A 24,482-nucleotide genomic window follows, 5' to 3' on the forward strand; every position below is an offset into this window, starting at 1 on the left:
TAGGTAGTATCAGGTTGAGACCAGTGTTAGCAGGCTAGGTAGTATCAGGTTGAGACCAGTGTTAGCAGGCTAGGTAGTGTCAGGTTGAGACCAGTGTTAGCAGGCTAGGTAGTATCAGGTTGAGACCAGTGTTAGCAGGCTAGGTAGTATCAGGTTGAGACCAGTGTTAGCAGGCTAGGTAGTATCAGGTTGAGACCAGTGTTAGCAGGCTAGGTAGTATCAGGTTGAGACCAGTGTTAGCAGGCTAGGTAGTATCAGGTTGAGACCAGTGTTAGCAGGCTAGGTAGTATCAGGTTGAGACCAGTGTTAGCAGGCTAGGTAGTATCAGGTTGAGACCAGTGTTAGCAGGCTAGGTAGTATCAGGTTGAGACCAGTGTTAGCAGGCTAGGTAGTATCAGGTTGAGACCAGTGTTAGCAGGCTAGGTAGTTCCATTGCTGTAGTGTCCTGGTCTCCGGAACCATGTTTCTTCCAGCCAGGTATTTTTAGCGCTGATATAATGTCTCTGCTTGGGCCAATCCCTGCGCTGCTAATTGAGACCAGGTGTCACTCTCAAACAGGGAAAATGGCAGTGGAGGAGGGAGCAGAGTTGCTAGAAGCAGTAAGTGTTGACATTAAATTACTTTGTACTGTTTCACTCTCTGCATCACTACTCATTAGTTCTGACTGTAGGAATGTGTAGTGACATTGGCTGGTGTTGTGTTGTGACTTAGGGCTGAGAGATGGACCAGTGTCAGGGTAATAGATGTTAAAGTGTTTACGGGACTAGGACAGAGGACAAGCATGCTGCAGCACCGTGACGCATTGTGTGGCAGGGGCTTAGATTTCAGCTAAGGACCCCGGAATGACTCAGAGATAAGGGAAAAGACTGTTTTATATTAGTGTGTTACTGTGGGGGACATGACTGTAGTAGATATGAACATTAACAGGGATGTTACTGTAGTAGATATGAACATTAACAGGGATGTTACTGTAGTAGAAATGAACAGGGATGTTACTGTAGTAGTTGAACCATTAACAGGGTGTTACAGGTAGATGTTACTGTAGTAGATATGATGTTACTGTAGTAGATATTAACAGGATGTTACTGTAGTAGTGAACATTAACAGATGTTATAGTAGAACAGGGATGTTACTGTAGTAGATATGAACATTAACAGGGATGTTACTGTAGTAGATATGAACAGGGATGTTACTGTAGTAGATATGAACAGGGATGTTACTGTAGTAGATATTAACAGGGATGTTACTAGTAGATAGTATACTGTAGTAGATATAACAGGGATGTTACTGTAGTAGATATGAACATTAACAGGGATGTTACTGTAGTAGATATGAACAGGGATGTTACTGTAGTAGATATGAACATTAACAGGGATGTTACTGTATGAACAGGATGTTAGTGTAGATATGAACAGGGATGTTACTGTAGTAGATATTAACAGGGATGTTACTGTAGTAGATATTAACAGGGATGTTACTGTAGTAGATATGAACATTACAGGGATGTTACTGTAGTAGATAGAACATTAACAGGATGTTACTGTAGTAGATATGAACATTAACAGGGATGTTACTAGTAGATAGAACATTAACAGGGAGTTACTGTATTAACAGGGATGTTACTAGTAGATATGAACAGGATAGTAGATATGAACAGGGATGTTACTGTAGTAGATATTAACAGGGATGTTACTGTAGTAGATATTAACAGGGATGTTACTGTAGTAGATATGAACAGGGATGTTACTGTAGTAGATATTAACAGGGATGTTACTGTAGTAGATATGAACATTAACAGGGATGTTACTGTAGTAGATATGAACATTAACAGGGATGTTACTGTAGTAGATATGAACACAGGGATGTTACTGTAGTAGATATTAACAGGGATGTTACTGTAGATATGAACAGGGATGTTACTGTAGTAGATATTAACAGGGATGTTACTGTAGTAGATATTAACAGGGATGTTACTGTAGTAGATATTAACAGGGATGTTACTGTAGTAGATATTAACAGGATGTTACTGTAGTAGTAGGTAGATATAACTTAACAGGGATGTTAGATATGAACATTAACAGGGATGTTACTGTAGTAGATATGAACATTAACAGGGATGTTACTGTAGTAGATATTAACAGGGATGTTACTGTAGTAGATATTAACAGGGATGTTACTGTAGTAGATATATTAACAGGATGTTACTGTAGTAGATATTAACATTAACAGGGATGTTACTGTAGTAGATATGAACATTAACAGGGATGTTACTGTAGTAGATATAACATTAACAGGATGTTACTGTAGTAGATATTAACAGTAGTAGATATTAACAGGGATGTTACTGTAGTAGATATGAACATTAACAGGGATGTTACTGTAGTAGATTAACAGGGATGTTACTGTAGTAGATATTAACATTAACAGGATGTTACTGTAGTAGATATTAACAGGGATGTTACTGTAGTAGATATGAACATTAACAGGGATGTTACTGTAGTAGATGAACATTAACAGGATGTTACTGTAGTAGATATTAACAGGGATGTTACTGTAGTAGATATTAACAGGGATGTTACTGTAGTAGGGATGTTATTAATATTAACAGGGATGTTACTGTAGTAGATATTAACAGGGATGTTACTGTAGTAGATATGAACATTAACAGGGATGTTACTGTAGTAGATATTAACAGGGACAGGGATGTTACTGTAGTAGATAGAATATTAACAGGGATGTTACTGTAGTAGATATAACATTAACAGGATGTTACTGTAGTAGATATTAACAGGGATGTTACTGTAGTAGATATTAACAGGGATGTTACTGTAGTAGATATTAACAGGGATGTTACTGTAGTAGATATAACAGGGATGTTACTGTAGTAGATATTAACAGGGATGTTACTGTAGTAGATATTAACAGGGATGTTACTGTAGTAGATATTAACAGGGATGTTACTGTAGTAGATATTAACAGGGATGTTACTGTAGTAGATATGAACATTAACAGGGATGTTACTGTAGTAGATATTAACAGGGATGTTACTGTAGTAGATATTTAACAGGATGTTACTGTAGTAGATATTAACAGGATGTTACTGTAGTAGATATGAACAGGGATGTTACTGTAGTAGATATTAACAGGGATTAACAGGGATGTTACTGTAGTAGATATTAACACTGTAGGATGTTACTGTAGTAGATATATGAACATTAACAGGATGTTACTGTAGTAGATATTAACAGGGATGTTATAGATATTAACAGGGATGTTACTGTAGTAGATATGAACATTAACAGGGATGTTACTGTAGTAGATATTAACAGGATGTTACTGTAGTAGATATTAACAGGGATGTTACTGTAGTAGATATGAACATTAACAGGGATGTTACTGTAGTAGATATATTAACAGGGATGTTACTGTAGTAGATATTAACAGGGATTACTGTAGTAGATATTAACAGGATGTTACTGTAGTAGATATTAACAGGGATGTTACTGTAGTAGATATTAACAGGAACATTAACAGGGATGTTACTGTAGTAGATATTAACAGGGATGTTACTGTAGTAGATATTAACAGGGATGTTACTGTAGTAGATATTAACAGGGATGTTACTGTAGTAGATATTAACAGGGATGTTACTGTAGTAGATATTAACAGGGATGTTACTGTAGTAGATATTAACAGGGATGTTACTGTAGTAGATATGAACATTAACAGGGATGTTACTGTAGTAGATATTAACAGGGATGTTACTGTAGTAGATATGAACATTAACAGGGATGTTACTGTAGTAGATATAACAGGGATGTTACTGTAGTAGATATGAACATTAACAGGGATGTTACTGTAGTAGATTAACAGGGATGTTACTGTAGTAGATATTAACAGGGATGTTACTGTAGTAGATATTAACAGGGATGTTACTGTAGTAGATATTAACAGGGATGTTACTGTAGTAGATATGAACATTAACAGGGATGTTACTGTAGTAGATATTAACAGGGATGTTACTGTAGTAGATTAACAGGGATGTTACTGTAGTAGATATATTAACAGGGATGTTACTGTAGTAGATGAACATTAACAGGGATGTTACTGTAGTAGATATGAACATTAACAGGGATGTTACTGTAGTAGATATTAACAGGGATGTTACTGTAGTAGATATTAACAGGGATGTTACTGTAGTAGATAGATATTAACAGGGATGTTACTGTAGTAGATATTAACAGGATGTTACTGTAGTAGATATTAACAGGGATGTTACTGTAGTAGATATTAACAGGGATGTTACTGTAGTAGATATGAACATTAACAGGGATGTTACTGTAGTAGATATAACAGGGATGTTACTGTAGTAGATATTAACAGGGATGTTACTGTAGTAGATATTAACAGGGATGTTACTGTAGTAGATATTAACAGGGATGTTACTGTAGTAGATATTAACAGGGATGTTACTGTAGTAGATATTAACAGGGATGTTACTAGATATTAACAGGGATGTTACTGTAGTAGATATGAACATTAACAGGGATGTTACTGTAGTAGATATGAACATTAACAGGGATGTTACTGTAGTAGATATGAACATTAACAGGGATGTTACTGTAGTAGATATGAACATTAACAGGGATGTTACTGTAGTAGATATAACATTAACAGGGATGTTACTGTAGTAGATATTAACAGGGATGTTACTGTAGTAGATATGAACATTAACAGGGATGTTACTGTAGTAGATATTAACAGGGATGTTACTGTAGTAGATATTAACAGGGATGTTACTGTAGTAGATATTAACAGGGATGTTACTGTAGTAGATATGAACATTAACAGGGATGTTACTGTAGTAGATATTAACAGGGATGTTACTGTAGTAGATATTAACAGGGATGTTACTGTAGTAGATATTAACAGGGATGTTACTGTAGTAGATATTAACAGGGATGTTACTGTAGTAGATATTAACAGGGATGTTACTAGTAGATATTATGTTATATTAACAGGGATGTTACTGTAGTAGATGTTATATTAACAGGGATGTTACTGTAGTAGATATTAACAGGGATGTTACTGTAGTAGATAGAACATTAACAGGGATGTTACTGTAGTAGATATTAACAGGGATGTTACTGTAGTAGATATTAACAGGGATGTTACTGTAGTAGATATTAACAGGGATGTTACTGTAGTAGATATGAACATTAACAGGGATGTTACTGTAGTAGATATTAACATTAACAGGGATGTTACTAGTAGATATTAACAGGGATGTTACTGTAGTAGATAGAACATTAACAGGGATGTTACTGTAGTAGATATGAACATTAACAGGGATGTTACTGTAGTAGATATGAACATTAACAGGGATGTTACTGTAGTAGATATTATTAACAGGGATGTTACTGTAGTAGATATTAACAGGGATGTTACTGTAGTAGATATTAACAGGGATGTTACTGTAGTAGATATTAACAGGGATGTTACTGTAGTAGATATTAACAGGGATGTTACTGTAGTAGATATGAACATTAACAGGGATGTTACTGTAGTAGATATTAACAGGGATGTTACTGTAGTAGATATTAACAGGGATGTTACTGTAGTAGATATTAACAGGGATGTTACTGTAGTAGATATTAACATAGTTAACAGGGATGTTACTGTAGTAGATATATTAACAGGGATGTTACTGTAGTAGATATGACATTAACAGGGATGTTACTGTAGTAGATATTAACAGGGATGTTACTGTAGTAGATATGAACATTAACAGGGATGTTACTGTAGTAGATATTAACAGGGATGTTACTGTAGTAGATATGAACAGGGATGTTATAGTAGATATTAACAGGGATGTTACTGTAGTAGTAGATATTAACAGGGATGTTACTGTAGTAGATATTAACAGGGATGTTACTGTAGTAGATATTAACAGGGATGTTACTGTAGTAGATATTAACAGGGATGTTACTGTAGTAGATATGAACATTAACAGGGATGTTACTGTAGTAGATATGAACATTAACAGGGATGTTACTGTAGTAGATATGAACATTAACAGGGATGTTACTGTAGTAGATATTAACAGGGATGTTACTGTAGTAGATATTAACAGGGATGTTACTGTAGTAGATATTAACAGGGATGTTACTGTAGTAGATATTAACAGGGATGTTACTGTAGTAGATATTAACAGGGATGTTACTGTAGTAGATATTAACAGGGATGTTACTGTAGTAGATATGAACATTAACAGGGATGTTACTGTAGTAGATATTAACAGGGATGTTACTGTAGTAGATATTAACAGGGATGTTACTGTAGTAGATATTAACAGGGATGTTACTGTAGTAGATATTAACAGGGATGTTACTGTAGTAGATATTAACAGGGATGTTACTGTAGTAGATGAACATTAACAGGGATGTTACTGTAGTAGATATATTAACAGGGATGTTACTGTAGTAGATATGAACATTAACAGGGATGTTACTGTAGTAGATATATTAACAGGGATGTTACTGTAGTAGATATTAACAGGGATGTTACTGTAGTAGATATTAACAGGGATGTTACTGTAGTAGATATGATAGACATTAACAGGGATGTTACTGTAGTAGATATGAACATTAACAGGGATGTTACTGTAGTAGATATTAACAGGGATGTTACTGTAGTAGATATGAACATTAACAGGGATGTTACTGTAGTAGATATTAACAGGGATGTTACTGTAGTAGATATGAACATTAACAGGGATGTTACTGTAGTAGATATTAACAGGGATGTTACTGTAGTAGATATGAACATTAACAGGGATGTTACTGTAGTAGATATAACATTAACAGGGATGTTACTGTAGTAGATATTAACAGGGATGTTACTGTAGTAGATATGAACATTAACAGGGATGTTACTGTAGTAGATATGAACAGGGATGTTACTGTAGTAGATATGAACATTAACAGGGATGTTACTGTAGTAGATATGAACATTAACAGGGATGTTACTGTAGTAGATATTAACAGGGATGTTACTGTAGTAGATATGAACATTAACAGGGATGTTACTGTAGTAGATATGAACAGGGATGTTACTGTAGTAGATATGAACATTAACAGGGATGTTACTAACAGGGATGTTAGTAGTAGATATTAACAGGGATGTTACTGTAGTAGATATTAACAGGGATGTTACTGTAGTAGATATGAACAGGGATGTTACTGTAGTAGATATGAACATTAACAGGGATGTTACTGTAGTAGATATTAACAGGGATGTTACTGTAGTAGATATTAACAGGGATGTTACTGTAGTAGATATGAACATTAACAGGGATGTTACTGTAGTAGATATTAACAGGGATGTTACTGTAGTAGATATGAACATTAACAGGGATGTTACTGTAGTAGATATGAACATTAACAGGGATGTTACTGTAGTAGATATGAACATTAACAGGGATGTTACTGTAGTAGATATGAACATTAACAGGGATGTTACTGTAGTAGATATGAACATTAACAGGGATGTTACTGTAGTAGATATGAACATTAACAGGGATGTTACTGTAGTAGATATTAACATTAACAGGGATGTTACTGTAGTAGATATTAACATTAACAGGGATGTTACTGTAGTAGATATTAACAGGGATGTTACTGTAGTAGATATTAACAGGGATGTTACTGTAGTAGATATTAACAGGGATGTTACTGTAGTAGATATTAACAGGGATGTTACTGTAGTAGATATTAACAGGGATGTTACTGTAGTAGATATTAACAGGGATGTTACTGTAGTAGATATTAACAGGGATGTTACTGTAGTAGATATTAACAGGGATGTTACTGTAGTAGATATAACAGGGATGTTACTAGTAGTAGATAGGGAACATTAACAGGGATGTTACTGTAGTAGATATTAACAGGGATGTTACTGTAGTAGATATAACATTAACAGGGATGTTACTGTAGATATTAACAGGGATGTTACTGTAGTAGATATTAACAGGGATGTTACTGTAGTAGATATTAACAGGGATGTTACTGTAGTAGATATGAACAGGGATGTTACTGTAGTAGATATTAACAGGGAGTTAGTAGTAGATATAACAGGGATGTTACTGTAGTAGATATGAACATTAACAGGGATGTTACTGTAGTAGATATTAACAGGGATGTTACTGTAGTAGATATGAACATTAACAGGGATGTTACTGTAGTAGATATTAACAGGGATGTTACTGTAGTAGATATATTAACAGGGATGTTACTGTAGTAGATATGAACAGGGATGTTACTGTAGTAGATATTAACAGGGATGTTACTGTAGTAGATATTAACAGGGATGTTACTGTAGTAGATATTAACATTAACAGGGATGTTACTGTAGTAGATATTAACAGGGATGTTACTGTAGTAGATATTAACAGGGATGTTACTGTAGTAGTAGATGTTACTTAACAGGGATGTTACTGATAGATTAACAGGGATGTTACTGTAGTAGATATTAACATTAACAGGGATGTTACTGTAGTAGATATGAACATTAACAGGGATGTTACTGTAGTAGATATTAACAGGGATGTTACTGTAGTAGATATGAACATTAACAGGGATGTTACTGTAGTAGATATTAACAGGGATGTTACTGTAGTAGATATTAACAGGGATGTTACTGTAGTAGATATTAACAGGGATGTTACTGTAGTAGATATGAACAGGGATGTTACTGTAGTAGATATTAACATTAACAGGGATGTTACTGTAGTAGATATTAACAGGGATGTTACTGTAGTAGATATTAACAGGGATGTTACTGTAGTAGATATTAACAGGGATGTTACTGTAGTAGATATTAACAGGGATGTTACTGTAGTAGTATATTAACAGGGATGTTACTGTAGTAGATATAACAGGGAACAGTAGATTAACAGGGATGTTACTGTAGTAGATATGAACATTAACAGGGATGTTACTGTAGTAGATATTAACAGGGATGTTACTGTAGTAGATATTAACAGGGATGTTACTGTAGTAGATATGAACATTAACAGGGATGTTACTGTAGTAGATATTAACAGGGATGTTACTGTAGTAGATATTAACATTAACAGGGATGTTACTGTAGTAGATATGAACATTAACAGGGAACATTAACAGGGATGTTACTGTAGTAGATATGAACATTAACAGGGATGTTACTGTAGTAGATATTAACAGGGATGTTACTGTAGTAGATATTAACAGGGAACATTAACAGGGATGTTACTGTAGTAGATATGAACATTAACAGGGATGTTACTGTAGTAGATATAACAGGGATGTTACTGTAGTAGATATTAACAGGGATGTTACTGTAGTAGATATTAACATTAACAGGGATGTTACTGTAGTAGATATTAACAGGGATGTTACTGTAGTAGATATGAACATTAACAGGGATGTTACTGTAGTAGATATTAACAGGGATGTTACTGTAGTAGATATGAACATTAACAGGGATGTTACTGTAGTAGATATTAACAGGGATGTTACTGTAGTAGATATTAACAGGGATGTTACTGTAGTAGATATTAACAGGGATGTTACTGTAGTAGATATTAACAGGGATGTTACTGTAGTAGATATTAACAGGGATGTTACTGTAGTAGATATTAACAGGGATGTTACTGTAGTAGATATTAACAGGGATGTTACTGTAGTAGATATTAACAGGGATGTTACTGTAGTAGATATTAACAGGGATGTTACTGTAGTAGATATTAACAGGGATGTTACTGTAGTAGATATTAACAGGGATGTTACTGTAGTAGATATTAACATTAACAGGGATGTTACTGTAGTAGATATTAACAGGGATGTTACTGTAGTAGATATTAACAGGGATGTTACTGTAGTAGATATTAACAGGGATGTTACTGTAGTAGATATTAACAGGGATGTTACTGTAGTAGATATGAACATTAACAGGGATGTTACTGTAGTAGATATTAACAGGGATGTTACTGTAGTAGATATGAACAGGGATGTTACTGTAGTAGATATGAACATTAACAGGGATGTTACTGTAGTAGATATTAACAGGGATGTTACTGTAGTAGATATTAACAGGGATGTTACTGTAGTAGATATTAACAGGGATGTTACTGTAGTAGATATTAACAGGGATGTTACTGTAGTAGATATTAACAGGGATGTTACTGTAGTAGATATTAACATTAACAGGGATGTTACTGTAGTAGATATGAACATTAACAGGGATGTTACTGTAGTAGATATTAACAGGGATGTTACTGTAGTAGATATTAACAGGGATAACAGGGATGTTACTGTAGTAGATATGAACATTAACAGGGATGTTACTGTAGTAGATATTATTAACAGGGATGTTACTGTAGTAGATATTAACAGGGATGTTACTGTAGTAGATATTAACAGGGATGTTACTGTAGTAGATATTAACAGGAACTGTAGTAGATATTAACAGGGATGTTACTGTAGTAGATATTAACATTAACAGGATGTTACTGTAGTAGATATTAACAGGGATGTTACTGTAGTAGATATTAACAGGGATGTTACTGTAGTAGATATTAACAGGGATGTTACTGTAGTAGATAGATATTAACAGGGATGTTACTGTAGTAGATAGAACATTAACAGGGATGTTACTGTAGTAGATAGAACATTAACAGGGATGTTACTGTAGTAGATATTAACAGGGATGTTACTGTAGTAGATATGAACATTAACAGGGATGTTACTGTAGTAGATATTAACAGGGATGTTACTGTAGTAGATATTAACAGGGATGTTACTGTAGTAGATATTAACAGGGATGTTACTGTAGTAGATATTAACAGGGATGTTACTGTAGTAGATATTAACAGGGATGTTACTGTAGTAGATATTAACAGGGATGTTACTGTAGTAGATATTAACATTAACAGGAATGTTACTGTAGTAGATATTAACAGGGATGTTACTGTAGTAGATATTAACAGGGATGTTACTGTAGTAGATATTAACAGGGATGTTACTGTAGTAGATATGAACATTAACAGGGATGTTACTGTAGTAGATATGAACATTAACAGGGATGTTACTGTAGTAGATATTAACAGGGATGTTACTGTAGTAGATATTAACAGGGATGTTACTGTAGTAGATATGAACATTAACAGGGATGTTACTGTAGTAGATATTAACAGGGATGTTACTGTAGTAGATATTAACAGGGATGTTACTGTAGTAGATATGAACATTAACAGGGATGTTACTGTAGTAGATATAACATTAACAGGGATGTTACTGTAGTAGATATTAACAGGGATGTTACTGTAGTAGATATGAACATTAACAGGGATGTTACTGTAGTAGATATTAACAGGGATGTTACTGTAGTAGATATGAACAGGGATGTTACTGTAGTAGATATTAACAGGGATGTTACTGTAGTAGATATTAACAGGGATGTTACTGTAGTAGATATTAACAGGGATGTTACTGTAGTAGATATGAACAGGGATGTTACTGTAGTAGATATTAACAGGGATGTTACTGTAGTAGATATTAACAGGGATGTTACTGTAGTAGATATGAACATTAACAGGGATGTTACTGTAGTAGATAACATTAACAGGGATGTTACTGTAGTAGATATTAACATTAACAGGGATGTTACTGTAGTAGATATATAACAGGGATGTTACTGTAGTAGATATTAACAGGGATGTTACTGTAGTAGATATAACAGGGAACATTAACAGGGATGTTACTGTAGTAGATATATTAACAGGGATGTTACTGTAGTAGATATTAACAGGGATGTTACTGTAGTAGATATTAACAGGGATGTTACTGTAGTAGATATTAACAGGGATGTTACTGTAGTAGATATTAACAGGGATGTTACTGTAGTAGATATTAACAGGGATGTTACTGTAGTAGATATTAACAGGGATGTTACTGTAGTAGATATTAACAGGGATGTTACTGTAGTAGATATTAACAGGGATGTTACTGTAGTAGATATTAACAGGGATGTTACTGTAGTAGTAGATATTAACAGGGATGTTACTGTAGTAGATATTAACAGGGATGTTACTGTAGTAGATATTAACAGGGATGTTACTGTAGTAGATATGAACAGGGATGTTACTGTAGTAGATATTAACATTAACAGGGATGTTACTGTAGTAGATATATTAACAGGGTTACTGTAGTAGATATGAACAGGGATGTTACTGTAGTAGATATTAACATTAACAGGGATGTTACTGTAGTAGATATTAACAGGGATGTTACTGTAGTAGATATTAACAGGGATGTTACTGTAGTAGATATTAACAGGGATGTTACTGTAGTAGATATTAACAGGGATGTTACTGTAGTAGATATGAACATTAACAGGGATGTTACTGTAGTAGATATTAACATTAACAGGGATGTTACTGTAGTAGATATTAACAGGGATGTTACTGTAGTAGATATTAACAGGGATGTTACTGTAGTAGATATTAACATTAACAGGGATGTTACTGTAGTAGATATGAACATTAACAGGGATGTTACTGTAGTAGATATAACATTAACAGGGATGTTACTGTAGTAGATATAACATTAACAGGGATGTTACTGTAGTAGATATTAACAGGGATGTTACTGTAGTAGATATTAACAGGGATGTTACTGTAGTAGATATTAACATTAACAGGGATGTTACTGTAGTAGATATTAACAGGGATGTTACTGTAGTAGATATTAACAGGGATGTTACTGTAGTAGATATTAACAGGGATGTTACTGTAGTAGATATTAACAGGGATGTTACTGTAGTAGATATTAACAGGGATGTTACTGTAGTAGATATTAACAGGGATGTTACTGTAGTAGATATTAACAGGGATGTTACTGTAGTAGATATTAACAGGGATGTTACTGTAGTAGATATTAACAGGGATGTTACTGTAGTAGATATTAACAGGGATGTTACTGTAGTAGATATTAACAGGGATGTTACTGTAGTAGATATTAACAGGGATGTTACTGTAGTAGATATTAACAGGGATGTTACTGTAGTAGATATTAACAGGGATGTTACTGTAGTAGATATATTAACAGGGATGTTACTGTAGTAACAGGGAGATATTAACAGGGATGTTACTGTAGTAGATATTAACAGGGATGTTACTGTAGTAGATATTAACAGGGATGTTACTGTAGTAGATATTAACAGGGATGTTACTGTAGTAGATATTAACAGGGATGTTACTGTAGTAGATATGAACATTAACAGGGATGTTACTGTAGTAGATATGAACATTAACAGGGATGTTACTGTAGTAGATATGAACATTAACAGGGATGTTACTGTAGTAGATATTAACAGGGATGTTACTTTAGTAGATATTAACAGGGATGTTACTGTAGTAGACATTAACAGGGATGTTACTGTAGTAGATATTAACAGGGATGTTACTGTAGTAGATATTAACAGGGATGTTACTGTAGTAGATATTAACAGGGATGTTACTGTAGATAGAACATTAACAGGGATGTTACTGTAGTAGATATGAACATTAACAGGGATGTTACTGTAGTAGATATTAACAGGGATGTTACTGTAGTAGATATTAACAGGGATGTTACTGTAGTAGATATGAACAGGGATGTTACTGTAGTAGATATTAACAGGGATGTTACTGTAGTAGATATTAACAGGGATGTTACTTTAGTAGATATTAACAGGGATGTTACTGTAGTAGATATGAACAGGGATGTTACTGTAGTAGATATTAACAGGGATGTTACTGTAGTAGATATTAATATTAACAGGATAACAGGGATGTTACTGTAGTAGATATGAACATTAACAGGGATGTTACTGTAGTAGATATGAACAGGGATGTTACTGTAGTAGATATGAACAGGGATGTTACTGTAGTAGATATTAACAGGGATGTTACTGTAGTAGATATGAACATTAACAGGGATGTTACTGTAGTAGATATGAACATTAACAGGGATGTTACTGTAGTAGATATGAACATTAACAGGGATGTTACTGTAGTAGATATGAACATTAACAGGGATGTTACTGTAGTAGATATTAACATTAACAGGGATGTTACTGTAGTAGATATGAACATTAACAGGGATGTTACTGTAGTAGATATTAACAGGGATGTTACTGTAGTAGATATTAACAGGGATGTTACTGTAGTAGATATGAACAGGGATGTTACTGTAGTAGATATTAACAGGGATGTTACTGTAGTAGATATTAACAGGGATGTTACTGTAGTAGATATTAACAGGGATGTTACTGTAGTAGATATTAACAGGGATGTTACTGTAGTAGATATTAACAGGGATGTTACTGTAGTAGATATTAACAGGGATGTTACTGTAGTAGATATTAACAGGGATGTTACTGTAGTAGATATTAACAGGGATGTTACTGTAGTAGATATTAACAGGGATGTTACTGTAGTAGATATGAACATTAACAGGGATGTTACTGTAGTAGATATTAACAGGGATGTTACTGTAGTAGATATTAACATTAACAGGGATGTTACTGTAGTAGATATTAACAGGGATGTTACTGTAGTAGATATTAACAGGGATGTTACTGTAGTAGATATTAACAGGGATGTTACTGTAGTAGATATTAACAGGGATGTTACTGTAGTAGATATTAACAGGGATGTTACTGTAGTAGATATTAACAGGGATGTTACTGTAGTAGATATTAACAGGGATGTTACTGTAGTAGATATTAACAGGGATGTTACTGTAGTAGATATTAACAGGGATGTTACTGTAGTAGATATTAACAGGGATGTTACTGTAGTAGATATTAACAGGGATGTTACTGTAGTAGATATTAACAGGGATGTTACTGTAGTAGATATTAACAGGGATGTTACTGTAGTAGATATTAACATTAACAGGGATGTTACTGTAGTAGATATTAACAGGGATGTTACTTTAGTAGATATTAACAGGGATGTTACTGTAGTAGATATTAACAGGGATGTTACTGTAGTAGATATTAACAGGGATGTTACTGTAGTAGATATTAACAGGGATGTTACTGTAGTAGATATGAACATTAACAGGGATGTTACTGTAGTAGATATTAACAGGGATGTTACTGTAGTAGATATGAACATTAACAGGGATGTTACTGTAGTAGATATTAACAGGGATGTTACTGTAGTAGATATTAACAGGGATGTTACTGTAGTAGACATTAACAGGGATGTTACTGTAGTAGATATTAACAGGGATGTTACTGTAGTAGATATTAACAGGGATGTTACTGTAGTAGATATTAACAGGGATGTTACTGTAGTAGATATGAACATTAACAGGGATGTTACTGTAGTAGATATGAACATTAACAGGGATGTTACTGTAGTAGATATTAACAGGGATGTTACTGTAGTAGATATTAACAGGGATGTTACTGTAGTAGATATGAACAGGGATGTTACTGTAGTAGATATTAACAGGGATGTTACTGTAGTAGATATTAACAGGGATGTTACTGTAGTAGATATTAACAGGGATGTTACTGTAGTAGATATTAACAGGGATGTTACTGTAGTAGATATTAACAGGGATGTTACTGTAGTAGATATTAACAGGGATGTTACTGTAGTAGATATTAACAGGGATGTTACTGTAGTAGATATGAACATTAACAGGGATGTTACTGTAGTAGATATGAACAGGGATGTTACTGTAGTAGATATGAACAGGGATGTTACTGTAGTAGATATTAACAGGGATGTTACTGTAGTAGATATGAACATTAACAGGGATGTTACTGTAGTAGATATTAACATTAACAGGGATGTTACTGTAGTAGATATTAACATTAACAGGGATGTTACTGTAGTAGATATGAACATTAACAGGGATGTTACTGTAGTAGATATTAACATTAACAGGGATGTTACTGTAGTAGATATTAACATTAACAGGGATGTTACTGTAGTAGATATTAACAGGGATGTTACTGTAGTAGATATGAACATTAACAGGGATGTTACTGTAGTAGATATGAACAGGGATGTTACTGTAGTAGATATTAACAGGGATGTTACTGTAGTAGATATTAACAGGGATGTTACTGTAGTAGATATTAACAGGGATGTTACTGTAGTAGATATTAACAGGGATGTTACTTAGGATACTGATAGATATTAACAGGGATGTTACTGTAGTAGATATTAACAGGGATGTTACTGTAGTAGATATTAACAGGGATGTTACTGTAGTAGATATTAACAGGGATGTTACTGTAGTAGATATTAACAGGGATGTTACTGTAGTAGATATGAACATTAACAGGGATGTTACTGTAGTAGATATTAACAGGGATGTTACTGTAGTAGATATTAACAGGGATGTTACTGTAGTAGATATTAACATTAACAGGGATGTTACTGTAGTAGATATTAACAGGGATGTTACTGTAGTAGATATTAACATTAACAGGGATGTTACTGTAGTAGATATTAACAGGGATGTTACTGTAGTAGATATTAACAGGGATGTTACTGTAGTAGATATTAACAGGGATGTTACTGTAGTAGATATTAACAGGGATGTTACTGTAGTAGATATTAACAGGGATGTTACTGTAGTAGATATTAACAGGGATGTTACTGTAGTAGATATTAACAGGGATGTTACTGTAGTAGATATTAACAGGGATGTTACTGTAGTAGATATTAACATTAACAGGGATGTTACTGTAGTAGATATGAACATTAACAGGGATGTTACTGTAGTAGATATTAACATTAACAGGGATGTTACTGTAGTAGATATTAACAGGGATGTTACTGTAGTAGATATTAACAGGGATGTTACTGTAGTAGATATTAACAGGGATGTTATAGATATGAACATTAACAGGGATGTTACTGTAGTAGATATTAACAGGGATGTTACTGTAGTAGATATTAACAGGGATGTTACTGTAGTAGATATTAACAGGGATGTTACTGTAGTAGATATTAACAGGGATGTTACTGTAGTAGATATTAACAGGGATGTTACTGTAGTAGATATTAACAGGGATGTTACTGTAGTAGATATTAACAGGGATGTTACTGTAGTAGATATTAACAGGGATGTTACTGTAGTAGATATTAACAGGGATGTTACTGTAGTAGATATTAACAGGGATGTTACTGTAGTAGATATTAACAGGGATGTTACTGTAGTAGATATTAACAGGGATGTTACTGTAGTAGATATTAACAGGGATGTTACTGTAGTAGATATTAACAGGGATGTTACTGTAGTAGATATTAACATTAACAGGGATGTTACTGTAGTAGATATTAACAGGGATGTTACTGTAGTAGATATTAACAGGGATGTTACTGTAGTAGATATTAACAGGGATGTTACTGTAGTAGATATTAACAGGGATGTTACTGTAGTAGATATTAACAGGGATGTTACTGTAGTAGATATGAACATTAACAGGGATGTTACTGTAGTAGATATGAACATTAACAGGGATGTTACTGTAGTAGATATGAACATTAACAGGGATGTTACTGTAGTAGATATTAACAGGGATGTTACTGTAGTAGATATTAACAGGGATGTTACTGTAGTAGATATTAACAGGGATGTTGTTAGATATTAACAGGGATGTTACTGTAGTAGATATTAACAGGGATGTTACTGTAGTAGATATTAACAGGGATGTTACTGTAGTAGATATGAACATTAACAGGGATGTTACTGTAGTAGATATGAACATTAACAGGGATGTTACTGTAGTAGATATTAACAGGGATGTTACTGTAGTAGATATTAACAGGGATGTTACTGTAGTAGATATTAACAGGGATGTTACTGTAGTAGATATTAACAGGGATGTTACTGTAGTAGATATTAACAGGGATGTTACTGTAGTAGATATTAACAGGGATGTTACTGTAGTAGATATGAACAGGGATGTTACTGTAGTAGATATAACAGGGATGTTACTGTAGTAGATATTAACAGGGATGTTACTGTAGTAGATATTAACAGGGATGTTACTAGTAGATATTAACAGGGATGGATGTTACTGTATTAGATACTGTAGTAGATATTAACAGGGATGTTACTGTAGTAGATATTTAACAGGGATGTTACTGTAGTAGATATTAACAGGGATGTTACTGTAGTAGATATGATGTTACTGTAGTAGATATTAACAGGGATGTTACTGTAGTAGATATTAACAGGGATGTTACTGTAGTAGATATTAACAGGGATGTTACTTTAGTAGATATTAACAGGGATGTTACTGTAGTAGATATTAACAGGGATGTTACTGTAGTAGATATGAACAGGGATGTTACTGTAGTAGATATGAACATTAACAGGGATGTTACTGTAGTAGATATTAACAGGGATGTTACTGTAGTAGATATTAACAGGGATGTTACTGTAGTAGATATTAACAGGGATGTTACTGTAGTAGATATTAACAGGGATGTTACTGTAGTAGATATTAACAGGGATGTTACTGTAGTAGATATTAACAGGGATGTTACTGTAGTAGATATTAACAGGGATGTTACTGTAGTAGATATGAACATTAACAGGGATGTTACTGTAGTAGATATAGTAGATATTAACAGGGATGTTACTGTAGTAGATATTAACAGGGATGTTACTGTAGTAGATATTAACAGGGATGTTACTGTAGTAGATATTAACAGGGATGTTACTGTAGTAGATATTAACAGGGATGTTACTGTAGTAGATATTAACAGGGATGTTACTGTAGTAGATATTAACAGGGATGTTACTGTAGTAGATATTAACAGGGATGTTACTGTAGTAGATATTAACAGGGATGTTACTGTAGTAGATATTAACAGGGATGTTACTGTAGTAGATATTAACAGGGATGTTACTAGTAGATATTAGGGATGTTACTGTAGTAGATATGAACAGGGATGTTACTGTAGTAGATATGAACAGGGATGTTACTGTAGTAGATATTAACATTAACAGGGATGTTACTGTAGTAGATATTAACATTAACAGGGATGTTACTGTAGTAGATATTAACAGGGATGTTACTGTAGTAGATATTAACATTAACAGGGATGTTACTGTAGTAGATATTAACAGGGATGTTACTGTAGTAGATATTAACAGGGATGTTACTGTAGTAGATATTAACAGGGATGTTACTGTAGTAGATATTAACAGGGATGTTACTGTAGTAGATATGAACATTAACAGGGATGTTACTGTAGTAGATATTAACAGGGATGTTACTGTAGTAGATATTAACAGGGATGTTACTGTAGTAGATATTAACAGGGATGTTACTGTAGTAGATATTAACATTAACAGGGATGTTACTGTAGTAGATATATTAACAGGGATGTTACTGTAGTAGATATTAACAGGGATGTTACTGTAGTAGATATTAACAGGGATGTTACTGTAGTAGATATTAACAGGGATGTTACTGTAGTAGATATTAACAGGGATGTTACTGTAGTAGATATTAACAGGGATGTTACTGTAGTAGATATTAACAGGGATGTTACTGTAGTAGATATATTAACAGGGATGTTACTGTAGTAGATATTAACAGGGATGTTACTGTAGTAGATATTAACAGGGATGTTACTGTAGTAGATATAACATTAACAGGGATGTTACTGTAGTAGATATGAACAGGGATGTTACTGTAGTAGATATTAACATTAACAGGGATGTTACTGTAGTAGATATTAACAGGGATGTTACTTTAGTAGATATTAACAGGGATGTTACTGTAGTAGATATTAACAGGGATGTTACTGTAGTAGATATTAACAGGGATGTTACTGTAGTAGATATGAACATTAACAGGGATGTTACTGTAGTAGATATTAACAGGGATGTTACTGTAGTAGATATTAACAGGGATGTTACTGTAGTAGATATTAACAGGGATGTTACTGTAGTAGATATTAACAGGGATGTTACTGTAGTAGATATTAACAGGGATGTTACTGTAGTAGATATTAACAGGGATGTTACTGTAGTAGATATTAACAGGGATGTTACTGTAGTAGATATGAACATTAACAGGGATGTTACTGTAGTAGATATTAACAGGGATGTTACTGTAGTAGATATTAACAGGGATGTTACTGTAGTAGATATTAACAGGGATGTTACTGTAGTAGATATTAACAGGGATGTTACTGTAGTAGATATTAACAGGGATGTTACTGTAGTAGATATTAACAGGGATGTTACTGTAGTAGATATTAACAGGGATGTTACTGTAGTAGATATTAACAGGGATGTTACTGTAGTAGATATTAACAGGGATGTTACTGTAGTAGATATTAACAGGGATGTTACTGAGTAGATATTACAGGGATGTTAGTAGTAGATATGAACATTAACAGGGATGTTACTGTAGTAGATATTAACAGGGATGTTACTGTAGTAGATATTAACAGGGATGTTACTGTAGTAGATATTAACATTAACAGGGATGTTACTAGTAGTAGATATTAACAGGGATGTTACTGTAGTAGATATTAACAGGGATGTTACTGTAGTAGATATTAACAGGGATGTTACTGTAGTAGATATTAACAGGGATGTTACTGTAGTAGATATTAACAGGGATGTTACTGTAGTAGATATTAACAGGGATGGGATATTAACAGGGATACTGTAGTAGATATTAACAGGGATGTTACTGTAGTAGATATGAACATTAACAGGGATGTTACTGTAGTAGATATAACATTAACAGGGATGTTACTGTAGTAGATATTAACAGGGATGTTACTGTAGTAGATATTAACAGGGATGTTACTGTAGTAGATATTAACATTAACAGGGATGTTACTGTAGTAGATATGAACATTAACAGGGATGTTACTGTAGTAGATATAACATTAACAGGGATGTTACTGTAGTAGATATTAACAGGGATGTTACTGTAGTAGATATTAACAGGGATGTTATAGTAGATATTAACAGGGATGTTACTGTAGTAGATATAACAGGGAACATTAACAGGGATGTTACTGTAGTAGATATTAACAGGGATGTTACTGTAGTAGATATTAACAGGGATGTTACTGTAGTAGATATTAACAGGGATGTTACTGTAGTAGATATTAACAGGGATGTTACTGTAGTAGATATTAACAGGGATGTTACTGTAGTAGATATTAACAGGGATGTTACTGTAGTAGATATTAACAGGGATGTTACTGTAGTAGATATTAACAGGGATGTTACTGTAGTAGATATTAACAGGGATGTTACTGTAGTAGATATTAACAGGGATGTTACTGTAGTAGATATTAACAGGGATGTTACTGTAGTAGATATTAACAGGGATGTTACTGTAGTAGATATTAACAGGGATGTTACTGTAGTAGATATTAACAGGGATGTTACTGTAGTAGATATTAACATTAACAGGGATGTTACTGTAGTAGATAACAGGGATGTTACTTTAGTAGATATTAACAGGGATGTTACTGTAGTAGATATTAACAGGGATGTTACTGTAGTAGATATTAACAGGGATGTTACTGTAGTAGATATTAACAGGGAACATAACAGGGAACATTAACAGGGATGTTACTGTAGTAGATATGAACATTAACAGGGATGTTACTGTAGTAGATATTAACAGGGATGTTACTGTAGTAGATATTAACAGGGATGTTACTTTAGTAGATATTAACAGGGATGTTACTGTAGTAGATATTAACAGGGATGTTACTGTAGTAGATATTAACAGGGATGTTACTGTAGTAGATATTAACAGGGATGTTACTGTAGTAGATATTAACAGGGATGTTACTGTAGTAGATATGAACATTAACAGGGATGTTACTGTAGTAGATATGAACATTAACAGGGATGTTACTGTAGTAGATATTAACAGGGATGTTACTGTAGTAGATATTAACAGGGATGTTACTGTAGTAGATATTAACAGGGATGTTACTGTAGTAGATATTAACAGGGATGTTACTGTAGTAGATATTAACAGGGATGTTACTGTAGTAGATATTAACAGGGATGTTACTGTAGTAGATATTAACAGGGATGTTACTGTAGTAGATATTAACAGGGATGTTACTGTAGTAGATATTAACAGGGATGTTACTGTAGTAGATATTAACAGGGATGTTACTGTAGTAGATATTAACAGGGATGTTACTGTAGTAGATATGAACATTAACAGGGATGTTACTGTAGTAGATATTAACAGGGATGTTACTGTAGTAGATATGAACAGGGATGTTACTGTAGTAGATATTAACAGGGATGTTACTGTAGTAGATATGAACATTAACAGGGATGTTACTGTAGTAGATATTAACATTAACAGGGATGTTACTGTAGTAGATATTAACATTAACAGGGATGTTACTGTAGTAGATATGAACATTAACAGGGATGTTACTGTAGTAGATATAACAGGGAACATTAACAGGGATGTTACTGTAGTAGATATTAACATTAACAGGGATGTTACTGTAGTAGATATTAACAGGGATGTTACTGTAGTAGATATGAACATTAACAGGGATGTTACTGTAGTAGATATGAACAGGGATGTTACTGTAGTAGATATGAACAGGGATGTTACTGTAGTAGATATTAACAGGGATGTTACTGTAGTAGATATTAACAGGGATGTTACTGTAGTAGATATTAACAGGGATGTTACTGTAGTAGATATTAACAGGGATGTTACTGTAGTAGATATTAACAGGGATGTTACTGTAGTAGATATTAACAGGGATGTTACTGTAGTAGATATTAACAGGGATGTTACTGTAGTAGATATTAACAGGGATGTTACTGTAGTAGATATTAACAGGGATGTTACTGTAGTAGATATTAACAGGGATGTTACTGTAGTAGATATGAACATTAACAGGGATGTTACTGTAGTAGATATTAACAGGGATGTTACTGTAGTAGATATTAACATTAACAGGGATGTTACTGTAGTAGATATTAACATTAACAGGGATGTTACTGTAGTAGATATGAACAGGGATGTTACTGTAGTAGATATTAACATTAACAGGGATGTTACTGTAGTAGATATTAACAGGGATGTTACTGTAGTAGATATTAACAGGGATGTTACTGTAGTAGATATGAACATTAACAGGGATGTTACTGTAGTAGATATTAACAGGGATGTTACTGTAGTAGATATTAACAGGGATGTTACTGTAGTAGATATTAACATTAACAGGGATGTTACTGTAGTAGATATGAACATTAACAGGGATGTTACTGTAGTAGATATTAACATTAACAGGGATGTTACTGTAGTAGATATTAACATTAACAGGGATGTTACTGTAGTAGATATTAACAGGGATGTTACTGTAGTAGATATTAACAGGGATGTTACTGTAGTAGATATTAACATTAACAGGGATGTTACTGTAGTAGATATTAACAGGGATGTTACTGTAGTAGATATTAACAGGGATGTTACTGTAGTAGATATTAACAGGGATGTTACTGTAGTAGATATTAACAGGGATGTTACTGTAGTAGATATTAACAGGGATGTTACTGTAGTAGATATTAACAGGGATGTTACTGTAGTAGATATTAACAGGGATGTTACTGTAGTAGATATTAACAGGGATGTTACTGTAGTAGATATTAACAGGGATGTTACTGTAGTAGATATTAACAGGGATGTTACTGTAGTAGATATTAACAGGGATGTTACTGTAGTAGATATTAACAGGGATGTTACTGTAGTAGATATTAACAGGGATGTTACTGTAGTAGATATTAACAGGGATGTTACTGTAGTAGATATAACATTAACAGGGATGTTACTGTAGTAGATATTAACAGGGATGTTACTGTAGTAGATATTAACAGGGATGTTACTGTAGTAGATATTAACAGGGATGTTACTGTAGTAGATATTAACAGGGATGTTACTGTAGTAGATATTAACAGGGATGTTACTGTAGTAGATATGAACATTAACAGGGATGTTACTGTAGTAGATATATTAACAGGGATGTTACTGTAGTAGATATGAACATTAACAGGGATGTTACTGTAGTAGATATTGAACATTAACAGGGATGTTACTGTAGTAGATATTAACAGGGATGTTACTGTAGTAGATATTAACAGGGATGTTACTGTAGTAGATATTAACAGGGATGTTACTGTAGTAGATATTAACAGGGATGTTACTGTAGTAGATATTAACAGGGATGTTACTGTAGTAGATATTAACAGGGATGTTACTGTAGTAGATATTAACAGGGATGTTACTGTAGTAGATATTAACAGGGATGTTACTGTAGTAGATATAACAGGGATGTTACTGTAGTAGATATTAACAGGGATGTTACTGTAGTAGATATTAACAGGGATGTTACTGTA

General features: G+C 33.7%; 1 protein-coding gene across 1 annotated transcript in view; it reads left to right on the forward strand.

The window, feature by feature from the left end:
- Positions 1–551: 551 nt before the first annotated feature.
- The window catches only part of LOC124022438 (ankyrin-3-like), a gene marked incomplete at its 3' end in the record, with an annotated part of 124,621 nt that continues 100,690 nt past the window's right edge, over positions 552–24,482 (forward strand). The window contains 1 exon segment of the mRNA XM_046337363.1: positions 552–599. Coding sequence (XP_046193319.1) covers positions 564–599 — 36 coding nt within the window.

This window comes from Oncorhynchus gorbuscha, unplaced genomic scaffold (assembly GCF_021184085.1).
Source record: "Oncorhynchus gorbuscha isolate QuinsamMale2020 ecotype Even-year unplaced genomic scaffold, OgorEven_v1.0 Un_scaffold_1390, whole genome shotgun sequence".
In the NCBI taxonomy this organism is placed as follows: domain Eukaryota; kingdom Metazoa; phylum Chordata; class Actinopteri; order Salmoniformes; family Salmonidae; genus Oncorhynchus; species Oncorhynchus gorbuscha.